At 34.6% G+C, this 23,160-nt stretch overlaps 1 protein-coding gene across 1 annotated transcript in view; it reads right to left on the bottom strand.

Annotated features, from left to right (window-relative positions):
* Positions 1-22,232, bottom strand: part of LOC148945135 (pancreatic triacylglycerol lipase-like) — a 117,872-nt gene extending 95,640 nt beyond the window's left edge. The window contains exons 1-3 of the mRNA XM_089098848.1: positions 22,125-22,232; positions 13,148-13,253; positions 9,066-9,202 (exon numbers count right to left, since the gene is read on the bottom strand). Coding sequence (XP_088954974.1) covers positions 9,066-9,202; positions 13,148-13,253; positions 22,125-22,170 — 289 coding nt within the window. The 5' untranslated portion in view covers positions 22,171-22,232. The remainder of the gene's footprint in view (positions 1-9,065; positions 9,203-13,147; positions 13,254-22,124) is intronic.
* Positions 22,233-23,160: the final 928 nt, after the last annotated feature.

The following is a 23,160-nucleotide window of genomic DNA, read 5'->3' on the forward strand; positions in this document are numbered from 1 at the left end:
GACTCTAAGCTAAAGCTCTAAACTCTTAACTATAACTAAACTAAACTTCAACTCTTACTAAAACTCTAAGCTAAGACTCAAAGCTAAAACTCCAAACTATTAACTATAGATAAAATAAACTTCAACTCTAACTAAACTCTAAGCTAAGACTCTAAGCTAAAACTCTAAACTCTTAACTAAAACTAAACTAAACTAAAACTCTAACAAAAACTCTAAGCTAAGACTCTAAGCTAAAAACTCTAAATTCTTAACTATAACTAAACTAAACTTCAACTTTAACAAAACTCTAAGCTAAGACTCTATGGTAAAACTCTAAACTCTTAACTAAAACTAAACTAAACTAGAACTCTAACAAAAACTCTAAGCTAAGACTCTAAGCTAAAACTCTAAACTCTTAACTAAAACTAACCTAAACTATAACTTCTACAAAAAATTCTAAGCTAAGACTCTAAGCTAAAACACTAAACTCTTAACTAAAACTAAACTAAACTAGAAGTCTAACAAAAAACTCTAAGCTGAGACTCTAAGCTAAAAAACTCTATACTCTTAACTAAAACTAAACTAAACTAAAACTCTAATTAAAACTCTAAGTCTAATTTAAAACTCTAAACTATTAACTATAACTAAAACTCTAAGACTCTAAACTAAAACTCTAAACTCTAAACTTAAAAACGCTAAACTAAAGCTAAAAAACTCTAAATTCTTAACTATAACTAAACTAAACTTCAACTCTAACAAAAACTCTAATCTAAGACTCTATGGTAAAACTCTTATTTATTACTAAACAAAACTTCAACTCTAACAAAAACTCTAAGCTAAGACTCTATGGTAAAACTTTTAACTATTACTAAACTAAACTTCAAATCTAGCAAAAACTCTAAGCTAAGACTCTAAGCTAAAACTCCAAACTCGTAACTAAAACTAAACTAAACTAGAACTCTAACCAAAACTCTAAGCTAAGACTCTAAGCTAAAAAAACTCTAAACTCAAAACTAAAACTAAACTAAACTAAAACTCTAATTAAAGCTCTAATCTAAGACTCTAAGCTAAAACTCTAAACTCTTAGCTAAAACTAAACTAAACTAGAACTCTAACTAAACTCTGTGCTGAGACTCTAAGGTAAAACTCAAAACTCTTAACTAAAACTAAACTAAACTAGAACTCTAACAAAAACTCTAAGCTAAGACTTTAAGCTAAAAACTCTAAACTCTTAACTAAACTAAACTAGAACTCTCACAAAAACTCTAAGATAAAACTCTAAACCCTTAACTAAAACTTAACAAAACTATAACTCTAAAAAAAACTCTAAGCTAAGACTCTAAGATAAAACTTAAAAACTCTTAACTAAAACTAAACTAAACTAAAACTCTAAGCTAAGTCTCTAAGGTAAAACTCAAAATTCTTAACTATAACTAAGTCAAACTAGAACTTTAACAAAAACTCTAGGCTAAGTCTCTAAGCTAAAACTCGAAACTCTTAACTATAACTACACTAAACTTCAACTCTAACAAAAACTCTAAGCTAAGACTCTAAGCTAAAAACTCTAAGCTCTTAACTATAACTAAACTAAACTACAACTCTAACAAAAACTCTATGCTAAAACACTAAGCTCTTAACTAAAACTAAACTAAACTAGAACTCTAACTAAAACTCTAAGCTAAGACTCTAATGTAAAACACCAAACTCTTGGCTAAAACACTAAACTAAACTAGAACTCTAACAAAAACTCTAAGCTATGACTCTAAGTTAAAACTCTAAACTATTAACTATAACTTAACTAAACTATAACTTTAACTAAAAGTCTAAGCTATGACTCTAAGCTAAAACTCTAAATTATTAACTATAACTAAACTAAACTTCAACTAAAACGAAACTTGAACTCTAACAAAAACTCTAAGCTAAGACTCTAAGCTATAACTCTAAACTCATAACTATTACTAAACTAGACTTCAACTCTAACTAAAACTCAAAGCTAAGACTTTAGGCTAAAACTCTAAACTCTTAACTAAAACTAAACTAAACTAGAACTCTAACAAAAACTCTATGCTAAGACTGTAGGCTAAAACATCAAACTCTTAACTAAAACTAAGCTAAACTAGAACTTCAACAAAAACTCTAAGCTAACACTTTAAGCTAAAAAATAAACTCTTAACTGTAACTAAACTAAACTAGAACTCTAGCAAAACTCTAAGCAAAGACTCTAAGCTAAAACTCTAAACTTTTAACTAAAACTAAAGTAAACTTCAACTCTAACTAAAACTCTAATCTAAGACTCTAAGGTAAAACTCCAAACTCTTGGCTAAAACACTAAACTAAACTAGAACTCTAACAAAAACTCTAAGCTATGACTCTAAGTTAAAACTCTAAACTCTTAACTATAACTTAACTAAACTATAACTTTAACTAAAAGTCTAAGCTCTGACTCTAAGCTAAAACTCTAAATTATTAACTATAACTAAACTAAACTTCAACTAAAACGAAACTAGAACTCTAACAAAAACTCTAAGCTAAGACTCTAAGCTAAAACTCTAAACTCTTAACTATTACTAAACTAAACTTCAACTCTAACTAAAACTCCAAGCTAAGACTCTAAGCTAAAACTCTAAAGTCTTAACTAAAACTAAACTAAACTAGAATTCTAACAGGAACTCTATGCTGAGACTCTAGGCTAAAACATCAAACTCTTAACTAAAACTAAGCTAAACTAAAACTTCAACAAAAACTCTCAGCTAAGACTTTAAGCTAAAAACTAAACTCTTAACTGTTACTAAAGTAAACTTCAACTCTAACAAAACTCTAAGCTAGAACTCTAAGGTAAAACTCTTAACTCTTAACTAAAACTAAAGTAAACTTCAACTTTAACAAAAACTCTAAGCTAAGACTCTAAGCTAAAACTCTAAATTCTTAACTAAAACTAAACTAAACTTCAACTCTAACTATAACTCTTAGCTAAGACTCTAAGCTAAAACTATTAACTAAAACTAAACTAAACTAGAACTCTAACAAAAACTCTAAGCTAAGACTCTAAGCTAAAAACTCTAAACTATTAAGTAAAACTAAACTAAACTAGAACTCTAACAAAAACTCTAAGCTAAGACTCTAAGCTAAAACTCTAAACTCTTAACTAAAACTAAACTAAACTTCAACTCTAAATAAAACTAAGCTAAGACTCTAGGCTAAAACTCTATGCCAATGGGTTAAAGAAAAAACTGGAAAAATGTTGGATAATTTCTAAGTCTAAAAAATAAAGTCCAAAAAAACTTAAAAAAGTGGGGGGGCTCTTTGGAGGCTCGGGGGGGGGGCTTTGGTAGCTCGGGGGCTTTAGGGGCCCGGGGGCCCTTGGGGGTCGGGTGGTCCTTTGGGAGCCCGGGAGAGCTTTGGGGGCCAGGGGCTTCCTGCGGGGTTGGGGTAAGGGGGATCGGAGCCCTTTGGGTACTTCAACTTGTAAAATGGGTTTAGGAATGACATTAAGAAAGGAACTTGTTCTGAAAAGATATAATAAAGCCTTTTGAAATGTGGAGACCCTTCTGTGTCTCAAGTGCACAAAAAAAATAAAAAAAAAGGTGAGGGGGCTCTTTGGGGGCCCGGGGGGCCTTTTGGGGTCCAGGAGGCCCTTGGGGGGCCGGGTGGTCCTTTGGGAGCCCGGGGGACCTTTGGGGGCCGGGGGCTTCCTTCGGGGTTGGGGTAGGGGGGTCGGGGGCCTTTGGGGTTTGGGTAGGGGGGTTGTTGGGGTAGGGGACCTCACAACACTGTTCAAATGGAACTTGTGTGTTATAACGACCACAGAGTTTCACCCTCAAATCCTCTTCTAAATCATCTTCAAAAATCATCTTCTAAAATGTCTCTAACTGTTTCGCTTAAATCATCTCTTAAAATGTCTCAAAACAGTTTCACCCAAATAATCCCGAAACGTAATTTCTGCGTGTTCCTTTTGTTTTGGCATCCCTGCGCTGTCACATTTGAAATTCCTAGGAAACCCTTTCCCGCGTTAATCTCTTCATCTCTAAGAGGTTTGTAGCTACACTATTAAGGTTTCGTTAGAATATCAATTTATCTCTCCGACTTAAAGATCAGAGAAGCCTTATTTAAAAATAGAATTTCTATCTCTTTAGACTCCCACATAATTCCAAGATAACAAGTGATGTCATTTCTAATTCCTGACACTAAAGATCAACGAAGCCTTATTTAAAATAGAATATTAATTTATCTCTCTGACCTAAAGAGCGTTTATCCCTCAGACCTAAGATCAAAGAAGCCATATTTGTTTCTTTATTCCCATTTTCGTAAATCAGTAATTCCCCTCGATTATGCAAATCAAGTTCTCAGAAATTCTCTCCCCTTTCGTGAATCAATAATTCCCCTCGATTATTTAAATCAATTTCATCGAAAACCATGAAAATACATCAAAGTGAGAAAAATCCTGTTTTTTCATTCTCAGTGACAAAAACCATAAAGTATGTACTGCCTGCGTTACACTAAATTTTAGATGGCAGCAGGGGTGAGCAATGGGACCTCCTGATAGGGTTCTACTACCGTTTAGTTAAAAAAGTTCAAAGATAAAGAAAAATTCCTTTACGGATGGCCATTTCATTAAAAATAGTTCAAACGTCAGATAAAAAAAACTCCTGTGTCGACGCAACCCCCCAGGACCCGGGGCAGGTGCTATAAGTAGTCTTCTGGGGCATAAATGATTTTTATGGAGTGAATTCTCCTATTAACTTCAGAGATTGCTCATTAGACTGGAAATTGAAAGTTCTAGTTCACTTTTAAAGAGTCAAAAGATATCGGAGGGCAACTAGATCCTCCCCCTCCATGCCCTTTTTTCCTCAAACCAATCCAATAAGAACTTTGAGATAACCATTTTTTATAATTTAAAGATCATATAATGAAAACTCCGGGGTCACACAACCCCCAGGGACCAGAGGCAGCCATTGTAAGTAATATTCTGGGGGCATATATAGTTCTTATGGAAGGGATGCTCGTATAAACTTCGGAGGAGGTTCATATGATCGAAAATTGAAAGTTCTTGTTAACTTTTTAAGATTCAAAAGAGATCGGAGGGCAAACCCCCCCCCCTTCTCCATGCCCTATTTTCCTCAAACCTATCCGACAAGAACTTTGAGAAGGTCATTTTTTCAAAATTATTCACGGATCATATAACAAAAACTCCGGGGTCAAAACAATCCTTCAGGGCCCGGGGTAAATGTTTTAAGTTATGCCTGGGGGCTTTTATAGCTGTTATGGAAGGAATGCTCGCATAAACTTCAGAGAGGGCTCATTTGATTGGAAATTGAAATTTCTAGTTCAGTTTTTAAGAGTCCAATGCGATCAGAGGGCAACTATCTCCCCCACGCCCCTTTTCCTCCAAATGAATCCGATTAAAATTTGAGATAGCCATTTTGTTAAAAATAGTTCAAAGATCAGATAAAAACTCCGGCGTCGATACAATCACCCAGGGCTCGGGGGCAGGCGTTGCAAGTTATGCCTGTGGGCATTTATAGCTGTTATAGAAGGGATGCTCGTATAAACTTCAGAGAGGGCTCATTTGATTGGAAATCGAAAGTTCTAGTTCAGTGTTTAAGAGTCAAAAGAGATCGAAGGTTAACTATCCCCCACGCCCCTTTTCTCCCAAATGAATCCGATAAAAAATTGCGATAGCCATTTTAGTAGAAAAGTTCAAAGGTCAGATAAAAAAGACTCCAGTGTCAACACAACTACCAGGGCCCGTGGGCAGGCGTTGCAAGTTACGCCATGGGGTATATATAGTTCTTACGGAAGGGATGCTCGTATAAACTTCAGAAAGGGCTGATTTGAATGGAAATTGAAAATTCAAGCTCAATTTTTGAGAGTCAAAAGACATCGGAGGGCCCCTAGCTGTCCCCACGCCCTTTTTTCCCGAAATCCATTTGATAAAAATTTTGAGATAGCCATTTTTTTTAAATAGTTCAAAGGTCAGATAAAAAAATTTCGGTGTCGACACAACCCCCCAGGGCCCGGCGAAAAGGCATTGTAAGCTATGTTCTGGGGTCGTATATGGCTTTTATGAAAGGAATTCTCGAATAAACTTCAGAGAGGACTCATTTGAATAGAAATGAAAAGTTCTTCTCAGAGTAAAAAAATATCGGAGGGCAACTAGCCCCTCCCGCCCTCCACGCCTTTGGGTTTATCGGATGGATAAACCCATCCGATAGAAATTTGAGGTGACTATTTTGTTAAAAAATAGTTCAAACATCAGATATTAAGACCCCGGGGACGACACAACCCCTCAGGGCCCAGAGACAGGCGTTATAAGTTATACTCTGGGGGTATACACGGTTCTTATAGAAGGGATGCTTGTATAAACTTCAGAGAGGGCTCATTTGATTGAAAATAGAAAGTTCTAGTTGAATTTTAAAGAGTCAAAAGAGATCGAAGGGCAATTGGCCCTCGCCCTCCCCCCGCCCTTTTTACCCCAAACCCATCTGATAGAATTTTGAGATAGCCATTTTGTTAAAAATGGTTCAAACATCAGGTAATAAAAACTCCGAGGTTGACACAAACCCATTTCTTCAGTTTGATATTGTTGCTTTCATACCAGTTTTGATACTTTGATGAACGTTTGATTTTTTTTTTAAATTTGATTTTGAAATAAGGATTTTTTTAAAACTTGAAACTTTTTGCAATCAAAAACGAACAAAAATTAGTTAAAAATCTTTCCGAAAAATAGGTTTTTCAAAGAAAAGTAAAGGCCATTTTAAACTTAAGCTCAGCAGATATAAATACTTGTTAAAATCTAAACTCAAAACGACAAAAAATTACTATTAAAGAATAAAGGAAATCCAAAACGAACAGAAATTAAAAAAAACAATCATAGTAAAAAAAATACAACAAGTAATAATATAAACAAATAAATAGATCTTAAAGCGAGTAATGTTTAGATCAAATATGAAAATCAAGCTTAAAACGAAAAAAAAAAATTTTCTATTGAAGTGTAAATGAAACTTAAAACGAACAAAAATTAAATAAACGATCAATGCAAACAAGCATACATTAGATATCAATGTAAATGAATTAATAAATATTAAAACGAGTGAAACTTAAATTGAATATGCAAATCAAGATTGAAACGAACAAAAATCCCTACAACCAAGAGTTGTGTATCGCCTCCTTCTCTCACTGTAAAAGTTTAAAATCTACTGCGTCATTGGCACTTTACTGAAAATTATGTGCGTCTTCAACAGATTGGAAAGTATAAACAACATGAGAGAGAGAGATAAGAGAGATAAGATTTATTCCAAAAATGAACTATCACTAGCCTTTGAAGGCCGAATTCGCATTCTGAGTCAAATAACATAAAATAACACACACAAAAAAAACAAAAAACAAAACAAATCAAGTAAAATAAAAAGATCAAAATTCTGAGGTCAGGTAAAAAATAAAAATATGAAGTAAAAAATAAGTTCGAACATGAAATTAAAATAACAATTTATGAAACACTTGCTACACTGGCAATACAAGAAATTGGTTAGGTACAAATTAGAAACTATTAATTGTGCCAGTTATAGCTAAAGATAAAATAAAGATAAGAAAGTAAAAAAAAGAAACTATTGGGACATTTTATTCAAAAGAATAAAAACATTTTTTTTACATTTTATTCAACATCAAATTTAATCTTTGAAATATAATTATATTAATTGTTGAAAGATCCATCAGTTCAAGAATTTATTTGACTGTAATTTAATTTTTATTTTCAATGCTGTAAGAACTAGAAAAGAAAATATTTGCAATATAATTCGTCTTCAGTGAAGCACCGATGACGCAGTAGGCTTTTGGTTATTACAGTTAAGGAAGGGGGCAGTATCCCTACTCTTGTCTGTAGTGAAACTATATTCGTCTCGAACGACTTTAGAAAGAACTAATAAATTAAACTAAATATTTGATTATAATGCTATTAATTGCTGAAAGCTCATCAGTTCAAATTTGACTATAATTTTAATGTCAATTTTCAATATTAAGTACAAAAGAAAATATTTGTAATAAAACTGGTTTTCAGTAGAGCACCAATGATGTAGTAGGTTTTAGACTTTTACAGTAACAGAAAGATGCGATACCCGAACTATTTTTTGGGTATCTAAATATCATATAATCTAAATATAATAGTTTAAATGTCACATAACAAGGCTTTTGGAGTTTAAATAAACCCCAGAAACAAGGAACAAAGGTTGTAAGCTATGCCCAGGGGGTATTTAAGGTTTTTATAGAAGGGATGGTGGTTTAACTTAAGAAGAGGCCCAATCTTTATCCCTGAAAAAGACTATGTCAATATAAAACGAACAGAAATTGATTTAAAAAAACTTTTTCCGCAAAATAAGCTTGTCAAAAAAAGGAAAGAACTCCATTAAACCAAAAATTAACAAAAATAGAATACAATAATCTACCAAGAATACAACTATCCCAAATCAGTATCAATAAACAAATGAAACCCCAAAACAAACAGAAATTATAATAAATAATAGAGTAAAACTAAAAACAAGCTGAAATTAATATGAGTAGTGTTCTAAATCCAATGTTTTCTAAAAGCCAGAACATAATTTGTACTTTACTGAAAATAATTTCTTTTAAATGTTTTCACTTTTATAAATTTAAGAAATAAAAAATTAATTAATATTTTAAGTAAAAAATATCAGCATATGTATATTATCTGACAATACACATTTTTTTTTTCAGTAGCTTCATTTGAAATTTTTTCAGTAAAGTACAAATTATACTCTGGCTTTTAGAAAGCATGGGGCTTAGAACCCTGCTCATATTAATTTCTGCTCGTTTTGAGTTTAACTCTGTTATTTATTTTAATTTGTTTTGGTTTTGGGTTTCATCTAATTTTTGATACTGATTTGTGGTAGTTGTATTCTTGGTAGACTATTTTATTCTATTTTTGTTAATTTTTGGTTTAATGGAGTTCTTTACCTTGGAAAAAGTTTTTTTAATTGATTGTCAAAGCAATGACTATATTATGAGGTGGTATCACATTTATTATCACATAGGAAACAATGAATCAAAACAAACTATGGATATAAAGAACTAACCATTTTTCATATCAATGACAAATTCAGATAAGCCGTTCATTAGCCAGCCATGAGCAATGACTTTTGTCTGTCTGCCATTGTTAAAGTTCGATCCAGTTTCACCAGGAAGAATGGTTTCGTATGAACTTGGATTATCCCTAAGTTAAAAAGACATAATTGATCCTAATCTAAGACCAGCTAGATAATTTACAGTATCTCGGAGGTTATAATCAGCATAAGGATACTGAAGCTTCGGGAACGATTGTGGTAAAGTAGGGCTTCGGAACGTAAGCACTAAAAATGATGTACTAGGCAATTGGAAGAAGAATTTTCCAAAGGTGGTTTTAATTTCTCGTTTGACTAACCGAATATTAAACAATAAGCAGTTCAAACAGCATGTTCCATTCCCATTTCTAGATTTACAATGAAAGAGTGGTTAAATTGACAAGGCTACGTCTTACGGAAAAAAGATAAAAGATAGTCGGAGATTATGCTTTTTGTTTGTCCATCTGGCGCTGAATAAAAACGGTTCCTCCCCATAAGGGATTCGAAGTTTGTTCTTTCAACAAGCTTCCTACATAATGTTTATTCAGCGATAAGATGACGGATAATAGAATGCCAAACATAGAGGTTTTGGTCGTCAAAACATTTATGCCATCTAGGTCAAACAAATCACAAGTCTTTTTTGAATTAATTAAAAAATACTTTCCGACAGATAAGGTTTTTAGAGAAAAGTAAAGGCCATGTCAAACTTAATATCAGAAGAAATAGAAACGTGCAATAGCTCGAACTCAAAACGACCAGAAATTACTAGTAAAGAATAAATGAAGACCCCAAACGAACAGAAATTAAATAAACAATCATAGCTAAAAAACATACAACAGGTACTAATATAAATGAATAAATAAATCTTAAAACAAGTTAAGTTTAAGTTAAGTTTGGGTTTTGCCTCCTTCTATCACTGTAAAACTCTAAAAAACCTACTGCGTCATTGGCACTTTACTGAATACTATATGTGTCTTGAAGAGTCTTGAAAAGTAAAAATAAAATCAAACTGAATGTTAGATTTATAATGCTATTAATTATTGAAAGGTCATCAGTTCAATATTTTATTTCTTTGTAATTTTATTTTCATTTTCAATGCTGCAATAACTGGAAAAGAAAATATTTGTAACATAATTTGTTTTCAGTGAAGCACCAATCAGCTCATCAGTTCAAAATTTAATTTTGATGTAACTTTTGTGCTTAATTTCAATGTTGTAATAAGTACAAAAGAAAATATTTGTAATATAATTTGTTCTCAGTAAAACCTTTACTCAGTAAAGGTTTTAGACTTTTGCAGTAGGGTTTAGACTTTTACTAGCAATGTGTCATTGTCCGATGTTCTTCGCATATTGGCAGCCTTGTTGAAATTTTCAATTTTCAAAAAAAAGTTTCAAACAGTTCGTAGTAACGAACTGTAAGTAAGGAGCGACCCGGCTCAATGGTAAACAAAACTGTAGAAAACGGAATTTTGATGCCAATAGATACATCAAAAGAATCAGATTTTAATACTGATTTCAAATATATAAGTTTCATTATTCTACCTATCAAAAGTTAATTCTACCCATCAAAAGTTACGTGCCTGAGAATATTTGGCTGATTTTAGAAAAAAGGGGAAAAGACCCCCTAAAAGCAATAGCAACATAATGAAAATCACACCATCATATTCAGCGTATCAGAGAACCCTACTGCGGAGGTTTCAAGCTCCTATCTAAAAAATGTTGAATTTTCCATTTTTTGCCAAAAGAAAGATCACGGATGCGTGTTTATTTGTTGTTGTTTTTTTCGCCACGGGTGATCGTATCGACCCAGTGGTCCTAGAATATCATGGGAGGGCTCATTCGAACGGAAATTAAAAGTTCTAGTGCCCTTTTTAAGTGAAAAAAACGGAGGGCAACTAGGCCCCCTCCCACGCTCATTTTTTTCCTAAAGTCACCCAATCAAAGTTTTGAGATTGCCATTTTGTTCAGCATAGTCGAAAATCTAATAAATATGTCTTTGAGGATGGCTTTATCCCCTACAGTTCCCGGGGGACGGGCTGCAAGTTATGAACTTTGCCCATTACTTACATATTGTATTGGTTATTGGGAAGTATACAGACATTTTCAGAAAGGATTTTTTTCTGGTGGGCGGGGGGGCCGGAGGAGGGGGTTACTCGGGAGGATCTTTCCGTGGAGGATGTTTCTTTGGGGTAAGGGACATTTCTATGAAGGGGGCGCCGGATTTCCAAGCATTATTTAAAAAACGATCAGAAATTAAATAAAAAAAAAGTTTTTTCAACTGAAAGTAAGAAGCAACATTAGAACTTAAAACGAGCAGAAATTATTACGTATATGAGGAGGTTCTCCCCCAAGTCAATACCTCGCTCTTTACGCTAGTTTTATTTTAGTGCTTTCAAAAGATCTATCTATTCTAATTAAACGGCCTTTGTGATTCAAGGTTTTGTGAATTAAAATTTTTTTTAACTTTTAAAGTAAAGTGTGTGGTATTGACTAAGGGGAGAACCCCCCTCATATGCGTAATAATATATACGTAATAAAAAAAACAATAAAGAAAAAACAAGCGATACGGCTCAATAGTAATCGAAACTTTTAAAAACGGAATTCTGATGTCAATAAATGTATCAAAAGAATGGGCTTATAATGCTGATTCTAAATATATAAATTTTATTAAGTTTAGTATTACTCATCAAAGGCTACGAGCCTGAGAAAATTTACCTGATTTTTAAAGAGGGAGGAAACATCCCCTACAAGTGAAAGAATTTTAATGAAAATCACACCGTCAGATTCAGCGTATCAGAAAACCCTATTACATAGGTTTCAAGCTCATATATGCAAATAACTGCAACTTAGTATTTTTGCCAGAAGAAAAATATACGAGCATAGAAGTTCGTTACGTAAGTTAATTTGTAAATTACGTCAGAACCAAATTTAGAGACAGCCATTTAGCAAAAGAAAAGTAAAATTTTTATGTAAATTTTGTTTACTTATTCAATGACGATGAGCCAAAATAAAAGCTGCATTAACTAAAAAACGATCAGAAATTAAATAAAAAAACAAGTTTTTTAAACTGAGCGACATTAAAACTTAAAACGAACAGAAATTATTCCGTATATGAAAGGGGCTGTCCCCTCCTCAATGCCTCACTCTTTACGCTAAAGTTTTTTTTTTAAAAAAAAATAAAGTTGTGAGACAGAGTCAAACTTTAGCGTAAAGAGCGAGGCGTTGAGGAGGAGACAGCCCCTTTCATATACGGACTAATTTCTGTTCGTTTTAAGTTTTAATGTCGCTCCTTACTTTCAGTTTAAAAAACTCGTTTTTTTTATTTAATCTTTAACAAAACGTAACAAAATTATTTGATCCTCAACTATAAACTTAATTAGGACAGTTAAAACTAAACAAGAGACAGTAAAACTAAACAATTAACGAATTTGTTCTTTTTGCCCAAAAGAGCACGCCGTTTACATGGAAAAAACCTTTGACTTATTTCCTGGGAAGCAAGGAAGTGACATTCAATAAAATATTTGGTTAAATCCATTGAAGTCTAAAAGCAAACAGAAGAGAAATGAGTTAAATGCATTTATGAAAGTTATATCTGCTACTCTCAGAAAAGCTTTTAGTTCAGCGCTAGTAAAACGTCATGACTGCATGATCTTGGTGGCGGATCTCCTTATAAAGAAGAGTATTTATTTTCATTTCATGGTTTAATGTTGCTTTTTATTTCAATTTTGAAACTAGTTAAAAGAAAACATCAATCTCAGATCTAAAGTTTAAGCAATACGAACATGACCGTATCAAGAGGGTAGTTTGTTCTACCTCCCCCCCCCTAAATAAAATGTTTTCAAACTTGCAAAAAAGTAACAAAATACACATACAATGTTTTTGCATTTGTAGTTTAAATTTGTAGTTTAAATCCAGTAGTTTACATTTTCCGGGGATTAAGAGTTTTCTCTAGATTTTTTGTAGTTTTGACGTGTAATATTTTTTCGGGATTTGGATCGCGGAAGATTAAGAAGATTTCCCAAAAATCAGTAGAAGCGGAAACACTGATTACAAGCTTACCTTGTCCAGAGATAAAATGCAACATTGTTAGGGTCAAATTTGGGTCCTGAGTATGTACGTACAGCGTTTCCATCCACACCTCTCTGCAAATGTGAAAGAGGACTACCTGTCAATTCAAAGTAACGATGAGTTTCTTGCCGGGAATATATACTAACAGACAAGTGTTTATTGTTTGGTGTTACAAACTACGGCTTTTATCAATTAATACCAGTGGCAGCACATGAAGCAAAGATACTAGAATGATGGCGTACAATTTGTATCATTGTGAGGCTTCTTCATTTAATCTTCTGGAGCTGCAGACAAGGAGGGAAATATTTAAGACACTGGTACGGGAGCCCTACATCGTTACAAATCAGGTGATGCATAAGTTTAAGGACACCAGACTCCATACGCATAGCGTGGTAAGCATCCTCCTAGAAAGTCCGTTTAAAACCTTTTAATCTCAGACAGTAGAAAATATACCTTAATGCCAAGCTAGGGAAACTCTCGCCTAGTCTCACCGGAGCTCGGTGCTCATTTTCAAAACAAGAAGAAACAAAGAAGTACTAAATCTGACTTCAATTTCTTCCCAACATAGCAATCTGGTTCGAGAGTTGTGGTTGAGCAAAATTCCCTAATTTTTAGACCATGGAATTACCCGATTGTTCCAAAAGAAAAAAAAACGGAAAGATATGTTAAGAAAATAAATGTGCTGTCTCACAAAGAAGTACAAGCTAAAAAGCTTGACAGTGTACCTTCTTACACAACTTAAACCAAGAAAGTCAAGGAGACGGAAAGACTTACAGAAAGCAATGAAAGTGCTTTTACCGTGAAAGCATTGAAAGAAAGGGAATAATTAAATAGTTGTTGGACTTAGGACAAATTCGAAGAAGAAAAATGCAGCAAAGGCTATTAGGAATCACAATCCAGACGAATGACCCAGAAGTTTGGGACAAAAATTTGGAAGGTCTAAAAACTGTTTCAAAAAGAAATAAGGAGATCAAAGAAAATCTCATATAGGAATTTCTGTGACAGCATGAAGTCCGAAGAAGCTCGTATTCAAGCTACTAAATACAATAAAAAAGGACACTGGGGCAACCAATAGAGGGAACTTAGTGAAATTGGCTCTCTCACAATAAGTCGAGAAAAAAATCTTCACCCGTATGATTGAGGCACATATAAATGATACAGTAGATAATACCAGATGGCAATGATACCAGTTCAAATTTTTAGGCCCAAGAAAGCAGAGGGTTGACTGGGTCAAAGAAGCAACATGTAATTTTTGACCATTTACGGCTCTATGTGCTGATGGGATCCATTCAATCGGGCTTCAAATTGGATGGGAGAAGATACAAACCTATCACATTGGAATTACTGCTAGGAGCCCCACTTTAAGCTACATCCAAGGTAAAGCTGGAAGCAAGGAGTATTCTAATACCCAAGCCTGGGAAAGAAGATTATTCATATCCAAGCTTGTACACGTTAGTCAGACTACCATCCTTTTAACTGAAAGTTTGAACGGTAATTATATTGGTACCTCATGAGCAACTCTGAGACCAAAAGTCTTATATCCAAAAACCAAATGGGCTTTAGAAGCTGAGGCTCTACAGAAACAGCTATGCACTACCTTGTATGTTGTACAGAGCAAGCAATGAGAATGAACGAATATACTTTTGACATTTTTCTAGACATAAGAGGGCCGCTTAAGAACGCTACTTTTTAATATTTAGAAATATTAATTTAAAAAAAAAAAAAAAAAAAAAAAAATACACAAAAACATCATTCCCTCGTGCTCTGAAACTGCTTTTGGGTATCTAAAGGGCAGAGAGCTGAAGTGAGTAAATAGTAATAAAAATTCAAAAGCAAATTTAGAAAGATTTTCTTCAAAGAAGAGCATGTTCTCCGTATATTCTGATCTATAGTATCAATAATTTATTCATATTTAACAAACAACCGGCCTGACTGTAGTTCCTAAAGAGCACCTTCTCGATCACCTAAGACATGATTTTAGTGACAACTGATGCTTAACATTGCACATTAGTTTTTCAAAACATTGACGAAAAATTAAAAATAAAATATATTTTAAGTCAAGATGACAGGAAACTAATAATGAAAATAAACTGAATGTTCAATATGTAATAACATTAATTCTTGAAAACCCAGCAATTCAAGAGTTTATTTAATATTTGTTCCTTTATTTTTCGTTTTTATAATTGAATACAAAAATGTTTAAAATATTCTGTTTTCAGTTTGTGCAAATGACTTAGTACTCTATAGAAGACTTGAGACAAGGAGAGGCTCGTGGGTAGAACCCCTCCCCCCATATTGGCTATTTACATGCATCGGAAAATCTTATAATGACAGCTGAAAGTGCTGTAATTATTATTCATACATATACTGAATTTGGGGTGGTCTAAAGGTTCGTCGTAAAATTCAGTATCTAACTTGAGATCTTTATGGTTATTTTTCGGTTTCTTCAACAATTTTGTTTTATAAATGGTCTTGTAGGTTATGTCAATATAAAATGCTTGTTTATCCTAAATTCCATTAAATATTCCCCATGAACCAGACAAACAGGCAAAAATGTGTTTTTTTTTACAATAAGCTATTTTAGTAAACGTTAACTTCCTCCAGAAATTGATATTACAGTTTACTAACTCCGGGTGCCAAATATTTCCTACACTTCTTATTTGTGTAACCATTCGGTTTCACAATATTTTATCAGTGCGCCTGTGCAATGGGAAAATCTTAGAAAGTGTATCAAGCGTCAAAAGATTGCGATCAATGATCCCAATTGTTTTTGTTTTTTTAGTTTAGCTCTTAGCCAAATGGCCTTTGGGACATTTTTCCTGCGCTTCTTCTCGGCTAGAGCAAAAAGAGACACGTTGTAGCAAACAAAATGTTCTTTATGACGTACTATCATGTTATATAAATTAGTATGCATACTATCGGGGGAATGTTAACAAGGGTACTAGCCCTTCCAGTTTCGAATCGAATGAGCCCTTTTTGAAGTTTCTACGATAGTAATTTCTATGAAACCTTATATGCCCCAAGGCATAACTTATAACCCTTATCCTGATGGTTGTGGGGGGATTGTCATCCTCAAAGAACTAATTTCCAAAACTTTAAACAACGTTGAACAAAATGGCTATCTCAAAATTTTGATTGGATGTGTTTGGGGAAATGGTGCGCGGGAGAGGGCAGTTTGTTGCCCTTCAATCACTTTCGACTATTAAAAAGGCACTAGCCCTTTCAACTTCCAATCGAATTAGCCCCTTTTGAAGTTTCTACAAAAGCCCTTTCTATAAACAAAAAACCTTATATGCCCCAAGGGCACAAGTTACAACCCTTGCCCTAAGGGCTTTGGGGGACTGTCATCCGCAAAGACCTAATTTCCAGAATTTTCAACTACGTTGAAGAAAATTGCTATCACAAAATTTTGATTGGATATGTTTGGGGAAATGGTGGGCGTGAGAGGGGGGTTAGTTGCCCTCCAGTCACTTTCTACTTTTAAAATGGGCACTAGCCCTTTCAATTTCCAGTCGAATGAGTCTTTTTTAAAGTTTCTACGACAACTCTTTCTATAAGAACCTTATATACCCCCAGGGCATAACTTACATACCTGAGGGCTGTGGAGGGGGGGAGTATCATCCTCAAATATCTAGTGTCCAGAACTTCCAACTACGTTGAACACATTGGTTGTCTCAAAATTTTGATTGGATGTGTTTGGGGAAATCGTGGGCGTGAGAGGGGGGTTAGCTGCCCTCATATCACTTTCGAATTTTAAAAAGGGCACTAGCCCTTTCAATTTCCAATTGAATGAGCACTTTTAGCAGTTTTTACGACAACACTTTATATAAAAACCTTATCTGCCCCAAGGGCATAACTTACAACCCTTGCCCTTAGGGCTGTGGGGGGTTGTCACCCTCAAAGACCTAATTTCCAGGACTTTAAACAACGTTGAACAAAATTGCTATCTCAAACTTTCCAGAATTTTCAACTACGTTGAAAAAAATTGCTATCACAAAATTTTGATTGGATGTGTTTGGGAAAATGGTGGGCGTGAGAGGGGGGTTAGTTGCCCTTCATTCACTTTTGATTATTAAAAAGGGCACTAGCCCATACAATTTCCAATTGAATGAGCCTTTTCTGAAGTTTCTACAACAACATTTACTATAAAAAGCTTATACGCCCCCACGGCATAACTTACAACCCTTGCCCTGGGGGCTGGGGGGGTTGTCATCCTCAAAGACGTAATTTCCAGAACCTTCAATTCCGTTGACAAAAATGTCCATCTCAAATCTTTGATTGCATGTGTTTGGGGAAATGGTGGACGTGAGAGGGGGGTTAGTTGCCCTCCAGTCACTTTCGACTATTAAAAAGGGCACTGGCCCTTTGAATTTCCAATTGAATAAGCCTTTTTTGAAGTTTCTATGACAACACTATCTGTAAAAAATCTTATATGCCCCCAGCGCATAACTTACAACCTTTGCCATGAGGGATGTGGGGGGTTTGTTATCCTCAGATACATAATTTCCAGAACTTTCAGCTACGTTGAACAAAATGGCTATCTCAAATTTTGATTGGATGTGTTTGCGGAAATGGTGGGCGTGAGAGGGGGATTAGTTGCTCTCCATTCACTTTCGACTATCAAAAACAGCACTAGTCCTTTCAATTTCCAATCAAATAAGCCCTTTTTGAAGTTACTACAACAACACTTTCTATAAAAACGTTATATGCCCCCAGGGCATAATTTATAACCCTTGCCCTGAGGGCTGTGAGGGGGTTATTATCTTCAAAGACCTAATTTTCAGAACTTTCAACTACGTTGAACAAACTGGATATCTAAAAATTTTGCTTGCATGTTGTTGGGGAAATGGTGGGCAAGAGAGGGGGGTTAGTTGCCCTCCAATCACTTTCAACTATTAAAAACAACACTGGCCATTTCAATTTCCAATCGAATGAGCCCTTTTTGAAGTTTCTACGACAACACTTTCTATAAACACCTTATATGCCCACAGGGCAAAACTTACAACCCTTGCCCTGAGGGCTCTGGGGGGAGGGTTCTCCTCAAAGACATAATTCACAGACCTTTAAACTATGTTGAACAAAATGGCTATCTCAAAATTTTGATTGGATGTGCTTGGAAAAATGGTGGGCGTGAAAGGGGTGTTAGTTGCCTTCCAATCACTTTCGGCTATTAAAAAGGGCACAAGCCTTCCCAATTTCAAATAGAATGAGCCGGTTTTGAAGTTTGTACGACAACTCTTTCGATTCAAAGTGCCCTTGTCTAAAAGGAACAAAAAAAAATATAATACATTGTGCCAACATCGTTTTAAAAATTGTATCATTGCTTGAAATTCACTGTTGTATAGAGAGAAATAATCAGAATTCCAGAGTTCATACAATGTCTTATTTTATCTTCATTTAAAGTAATACTAAAGAATGTTTCTTAGAATTTAAGATTGTATATTAATCGCTATTGGTATTATAGCTGGCGAAACCAAAATGCTACCTGATAAATCAATCCAATATTTCTGTATGCTTTGCGATTCTTAAAAAAAAATTAATTTTACGCTAATGTTTTTAAAATTATTTTAATTGTATACTGAAAGTAAATGATGTTACAACTGGTGTATGACTATGAAAAACTTTATAGATTAGTTTATTCTTGTCCGGCTACATACTCACTTTTGATTCCCAAATCATTATTCCTGTGTTTTACCTTTTCTGTTTTCAGTAAAGCGCTAGTTTTCTATAATCCTTGAAACATAGAGAAACACAATTAGTTAATTTATTTGTCCTAGCTTTATTGGTATATATTAGATAAGCTGTGAAGTAATTTTTTTGTCAGTTTTAAGTTTCAATTTCGCTCTTTACTTCCCTTAAAAAACTTTGTTTTTTGAATTAATCAGACACAAAAGAAGAAGTAAATCTAAGAGACTTGGAAATATATCACCATGGAGCTGAAGAAAAGCGAAAGACGCACAGGAAAGTATATAACATTTTTCAATATTAAGGAACGGTTTAGTTGCCGAACGATTTACATCCTGGATAAGCTTTATTGTAAGCGTTCGAAAGCAGTTAGAGAAAAGAAGGGAAAGTGGACATCCATATGACTGGACAGTAAGAAACTGAAGAATGAATAAAGCTGTGAAATAGGATTCATAGAATTGGTCCAGGAAAAATATGTTTGGGTTTTCTTAGAATACCGATGTTTCTGCCTTCCTTCATTTAATCCAATCAATATGGTGTTTAAAAGATAAGTTTTCATCTAGGAGGATACCTACGAAACGGGCATGGCCATCCTTTGTTCTACTAATAAAGCCTTTGGATATATGAATTTCAGATAGTTGAGGTTAAGCCTGATATATATGAGAAAAAAACTAAAAAACTAGTTTCAGAAACATTTAAGGCAAGAGAGTTAGCATCAAACCAAAATTGAAACTCTCTCGAAGAGGTCTACTACCTTTGAACGATCCTCATCCTCCGTTCTCCCAGAAGTAATAAGTGTGGTATCATCGGCAAAAGTAACAAGAGAATCTGAGGAATCTAAAGTATGGTTATGGGTACAGGAGGATCTTAGACGACATAGACGACAACAATAAAGAGAATTTTTATTTCAAACTGCAAAAAATAGGTCATTTACATGTATTAAGAACAATACTGGTCCTAGGAAATTGACCCGGGAGAGTTCCCCAGGTCAACGCTTATGGTGAGCGAAAAGCGGATCAATAGAAATTATTCTACCAGATATGGAAGACTTGAACCAAGAAAACACCCTACCCCTTACGCCAAAAGGAGAAAGTTTAAATAGGAGAACACTGTGGGTTAAAGAATCAAAGGCTTTAGAAATATCCAGAAACAAATTAGCAGGAATCAAAAGGGAGTCGAGGGCAGAGGAAAGATAATTCAGTAAAACTGCATAAGCATGCTCAGTTGAATGATTTGCTCGAAAACCAAATTGAAAATCGTTAAACAAAACTTTAGAAGTAAGAAAACTATTAATATGAGAAAGTATCACCTCAAATATTTTGCTAAATACAGACAATAAAGAAATTGGCCGATAATTGGCTGGATTATTTCGTGTCCCCCCTTATATAATACGATGACTCGAGCACGCTTGAGACTACTCGGGAAAATACTTCGCTGAAAGTAGAGATTAATAAGTTTCGTTAAGGGAGAAATAATAGAAAGAAGCATGAACTTAATTACCTTTTATTGTTTATTTGTTTTTTATTCCTAGGGGCGATCATATCAAACAAAACGCCCCGGAAAATTGGTAGAGAGCTCATTCAAACATAAATTAAAAGATCCTTTTTGAGTGACCATAAGGATTTTACCACGGGTTAGTGTTGTTTTCGGCCATTTTATGGAACCAAACTTCACCTTTTCCCCAAAGAAGACCATTTTGTAACTGATTTAAAATTCTGAACGGCTAATTAATTTAAAAGCGTTAAAAACTATATTTTATGCTTCTCAGCTGCAGAGGAAGTAATGCTGCAGGGTGAAGTGATTGGATTTAACTATGTTTGTTTACTTTATTTTTTATGGAATTATGTTTGGTGATGTTTAATAGCGTATCAGCTATCACGAAGGGCGAGTCATTGTGTGGGCAAGGGGACAGACGCCTAAAAGATCATATCTTAATATCCAGACTGCTATGTCTCCATGAGCTTTCAGATAAATATAGAGAGAGGTAGGGGGAGTAGGAATTTATCAAAATGTTTCTCTACGTAGCATAAAATATTATATTCCCATGCATTCCGGAAAAGAGGTTGAAAAGGCGAGGTGGGCCATCAAGATCCCCACCACTAACTTTTTTTTGGTGGGGGGGGAATTCTACTAGGAATTTTGTTTTCATCAATTTTAAATGGTAATAATTCTCTTTTTCTGTGTATATGAAACAATTTCAATATATTGAAGCATATGTATAACGTGTATATCGACATGCTTTTTACTTACCATTCATTACTATGAAGAATTTTTTTTCTCTTTTTTTACGCCATCCAAACCATATAGAAAAAAGTAGAAAGGGGTCATTCTGTCACAAATTAGACTCATATTGCCCCTATTATCTTTTCTTCGGTTTCTTCATAATTACTTTTTTGTCCCTGATTTCTAGGGAGCCATGCCACCAACCCCCCCCCCCCCTTCCCGTGGGCCCCCATGGCTGCTCTACCAACTTTAGACCTGTGGAGGCCCGACCCGAGGAACCAACTCTAGTATTACCGCCTGATGTACTCAATCCCCCTATCATAGGGGTTATTCCACTTCTATAATCGAATTTTGCGACAAAAACACATTTCACATACAACATTTTGAGAACTAAACTTGTTTAGAGGAACGGAGTGTTCATAACAGTATCTCCTAAACTAACATAGTTGTCTATTCTAAGTCTCCTACTAACCGTTATCGATACCGTTGTCAATAGTCTCTTGATGCAACTCATATTATATCATGGAACATCCCAATAACAGCCGAAAAAATGCTTAGGTTTGGAAACATATGCCGGAGGAAAATACAAGATATAAACTGTACTGAAAGAATACCAAACATAGGCTACAGATTAAAGCCTATACTAAGCACCCTATAATTAGCAACAAAATTTGGAAGAGACATTGGAAATACTGGGAAATACGACAAGAATGATGGAGGGCAGACTCGCTTGATGTGTGGTCCTATAAACTATTGGGCCTGCGCAGAAACGGAAGAGAGCGTACAATCTTCAGGCAGTCACATGAAAAGCCTCCCTTGAGAAGATTGAAAGAGGGGCTCTGATCACCTGGGTCAAAGAGACGCGGAGATTAGAAGTTGTTGCCTTATACGCCTAAAGGCGTGGGAGGACCCTAAGTCGATAAGCAATTAGTATCCTCCACCCAACATATGGTTGGACATAGAGATGAAGCGTACGCAGCTGTATTGGCCACTGGCAGCTTGGTGCTTAATAGAGTTAGGTGCTTGATAGAGTAGTAGTAGTAGTAATAACATATCTTACCAAGCACAAGGGTGGCAATGCCGAAAGCGATCCATGCTCTAATCATTGTCTGCCTATTATAGAATACATTTGATTACCTTTTGGATAACCAAAATGTTTATATACATGAATTTTTATCATGAACAAACAGATCTGAATGAAGAAAAAGCAAACCTACCGTATAAAAAGAGTATTAAGTCCAGTCTAATCTGTCAAAGCTGCGATAAGTAAATGCATTCGACATATATTATATTGTTTTTTTCACTCACAGATATGCTTGGATTATAAAATAGATAACCTGTTTGTTACTGTTACCATGTGTTAGTTTAATCAAAAACATAACACTTTCTCGAAAATAAAAAAAGTCTTGATGTAATAGAGTAAGGTTAAAAAAATGATGGAATTCTATTAATATTTAAAATGAAAAGGAATTAAACCCAGAAAAAAAGGGTTTTTATTCAGCCTAGCGTCCTTTTTCTCAACGTTAAGTATCGGTTGCACATTTTTCAACTGCATACTTTTACTCAGAGGTATTTAGAGTAGCGCATTGAGTTGTCAGTTCACAAAAAGTGATACGCAAATACTGTGACTATGATTTTTGTGAAGGCTCATAAATAGTTGAAAAAACAAGGTTTTTCAATTAAAAGTAAAGAGCGCAGCATAAAAATGAGCGCAGCATAATAAACGAACAAAAATTATTCCAGCTTTGAGCTGGGCAACCTCCTCCTAAATACCTCACCCTTTACGTCAAAGTTTAAAAAAGTTTCTTATCAGAGGCAACGCTAAAGCGTTTCTTATAGTAAAGGCTATATGGCTCAAATATTTTATCATCATTATTTTTACCAGAGGAACTTCATATGGAAGGAGTGGTCCTATAAACTTCGGAGGGGGCTCATTCTATTGGAAATCAGAAGTTCTAGTTCACCTTTTAAGATTAAAAAAAATCGGAGGGCTACTAGCCCCCCTCCCACACTTTTTCACCAAACTCATCCTATAAAAATTTTAGGACAACCATTTTGTTGAAAATCGTTCAAACATCAAATAAAAAAAAATCCGG

This window comes from Artemia sp. Qi Xiang Cuo, chromosome 13, assembly GCF_049724085.1.
Source record: "Artemia sp. Qi Xiang Cuo chromosome 13, ASM4972408v1, whole genome shotgun sequence".
Classification (NCBI taxonomy): Eukaryota; Metazoa; Arthropoda; class Branchiopoda; order Anostraca; family Artemiidae; genus Artemia; species Artemia sp. Qi Xiang Cuo.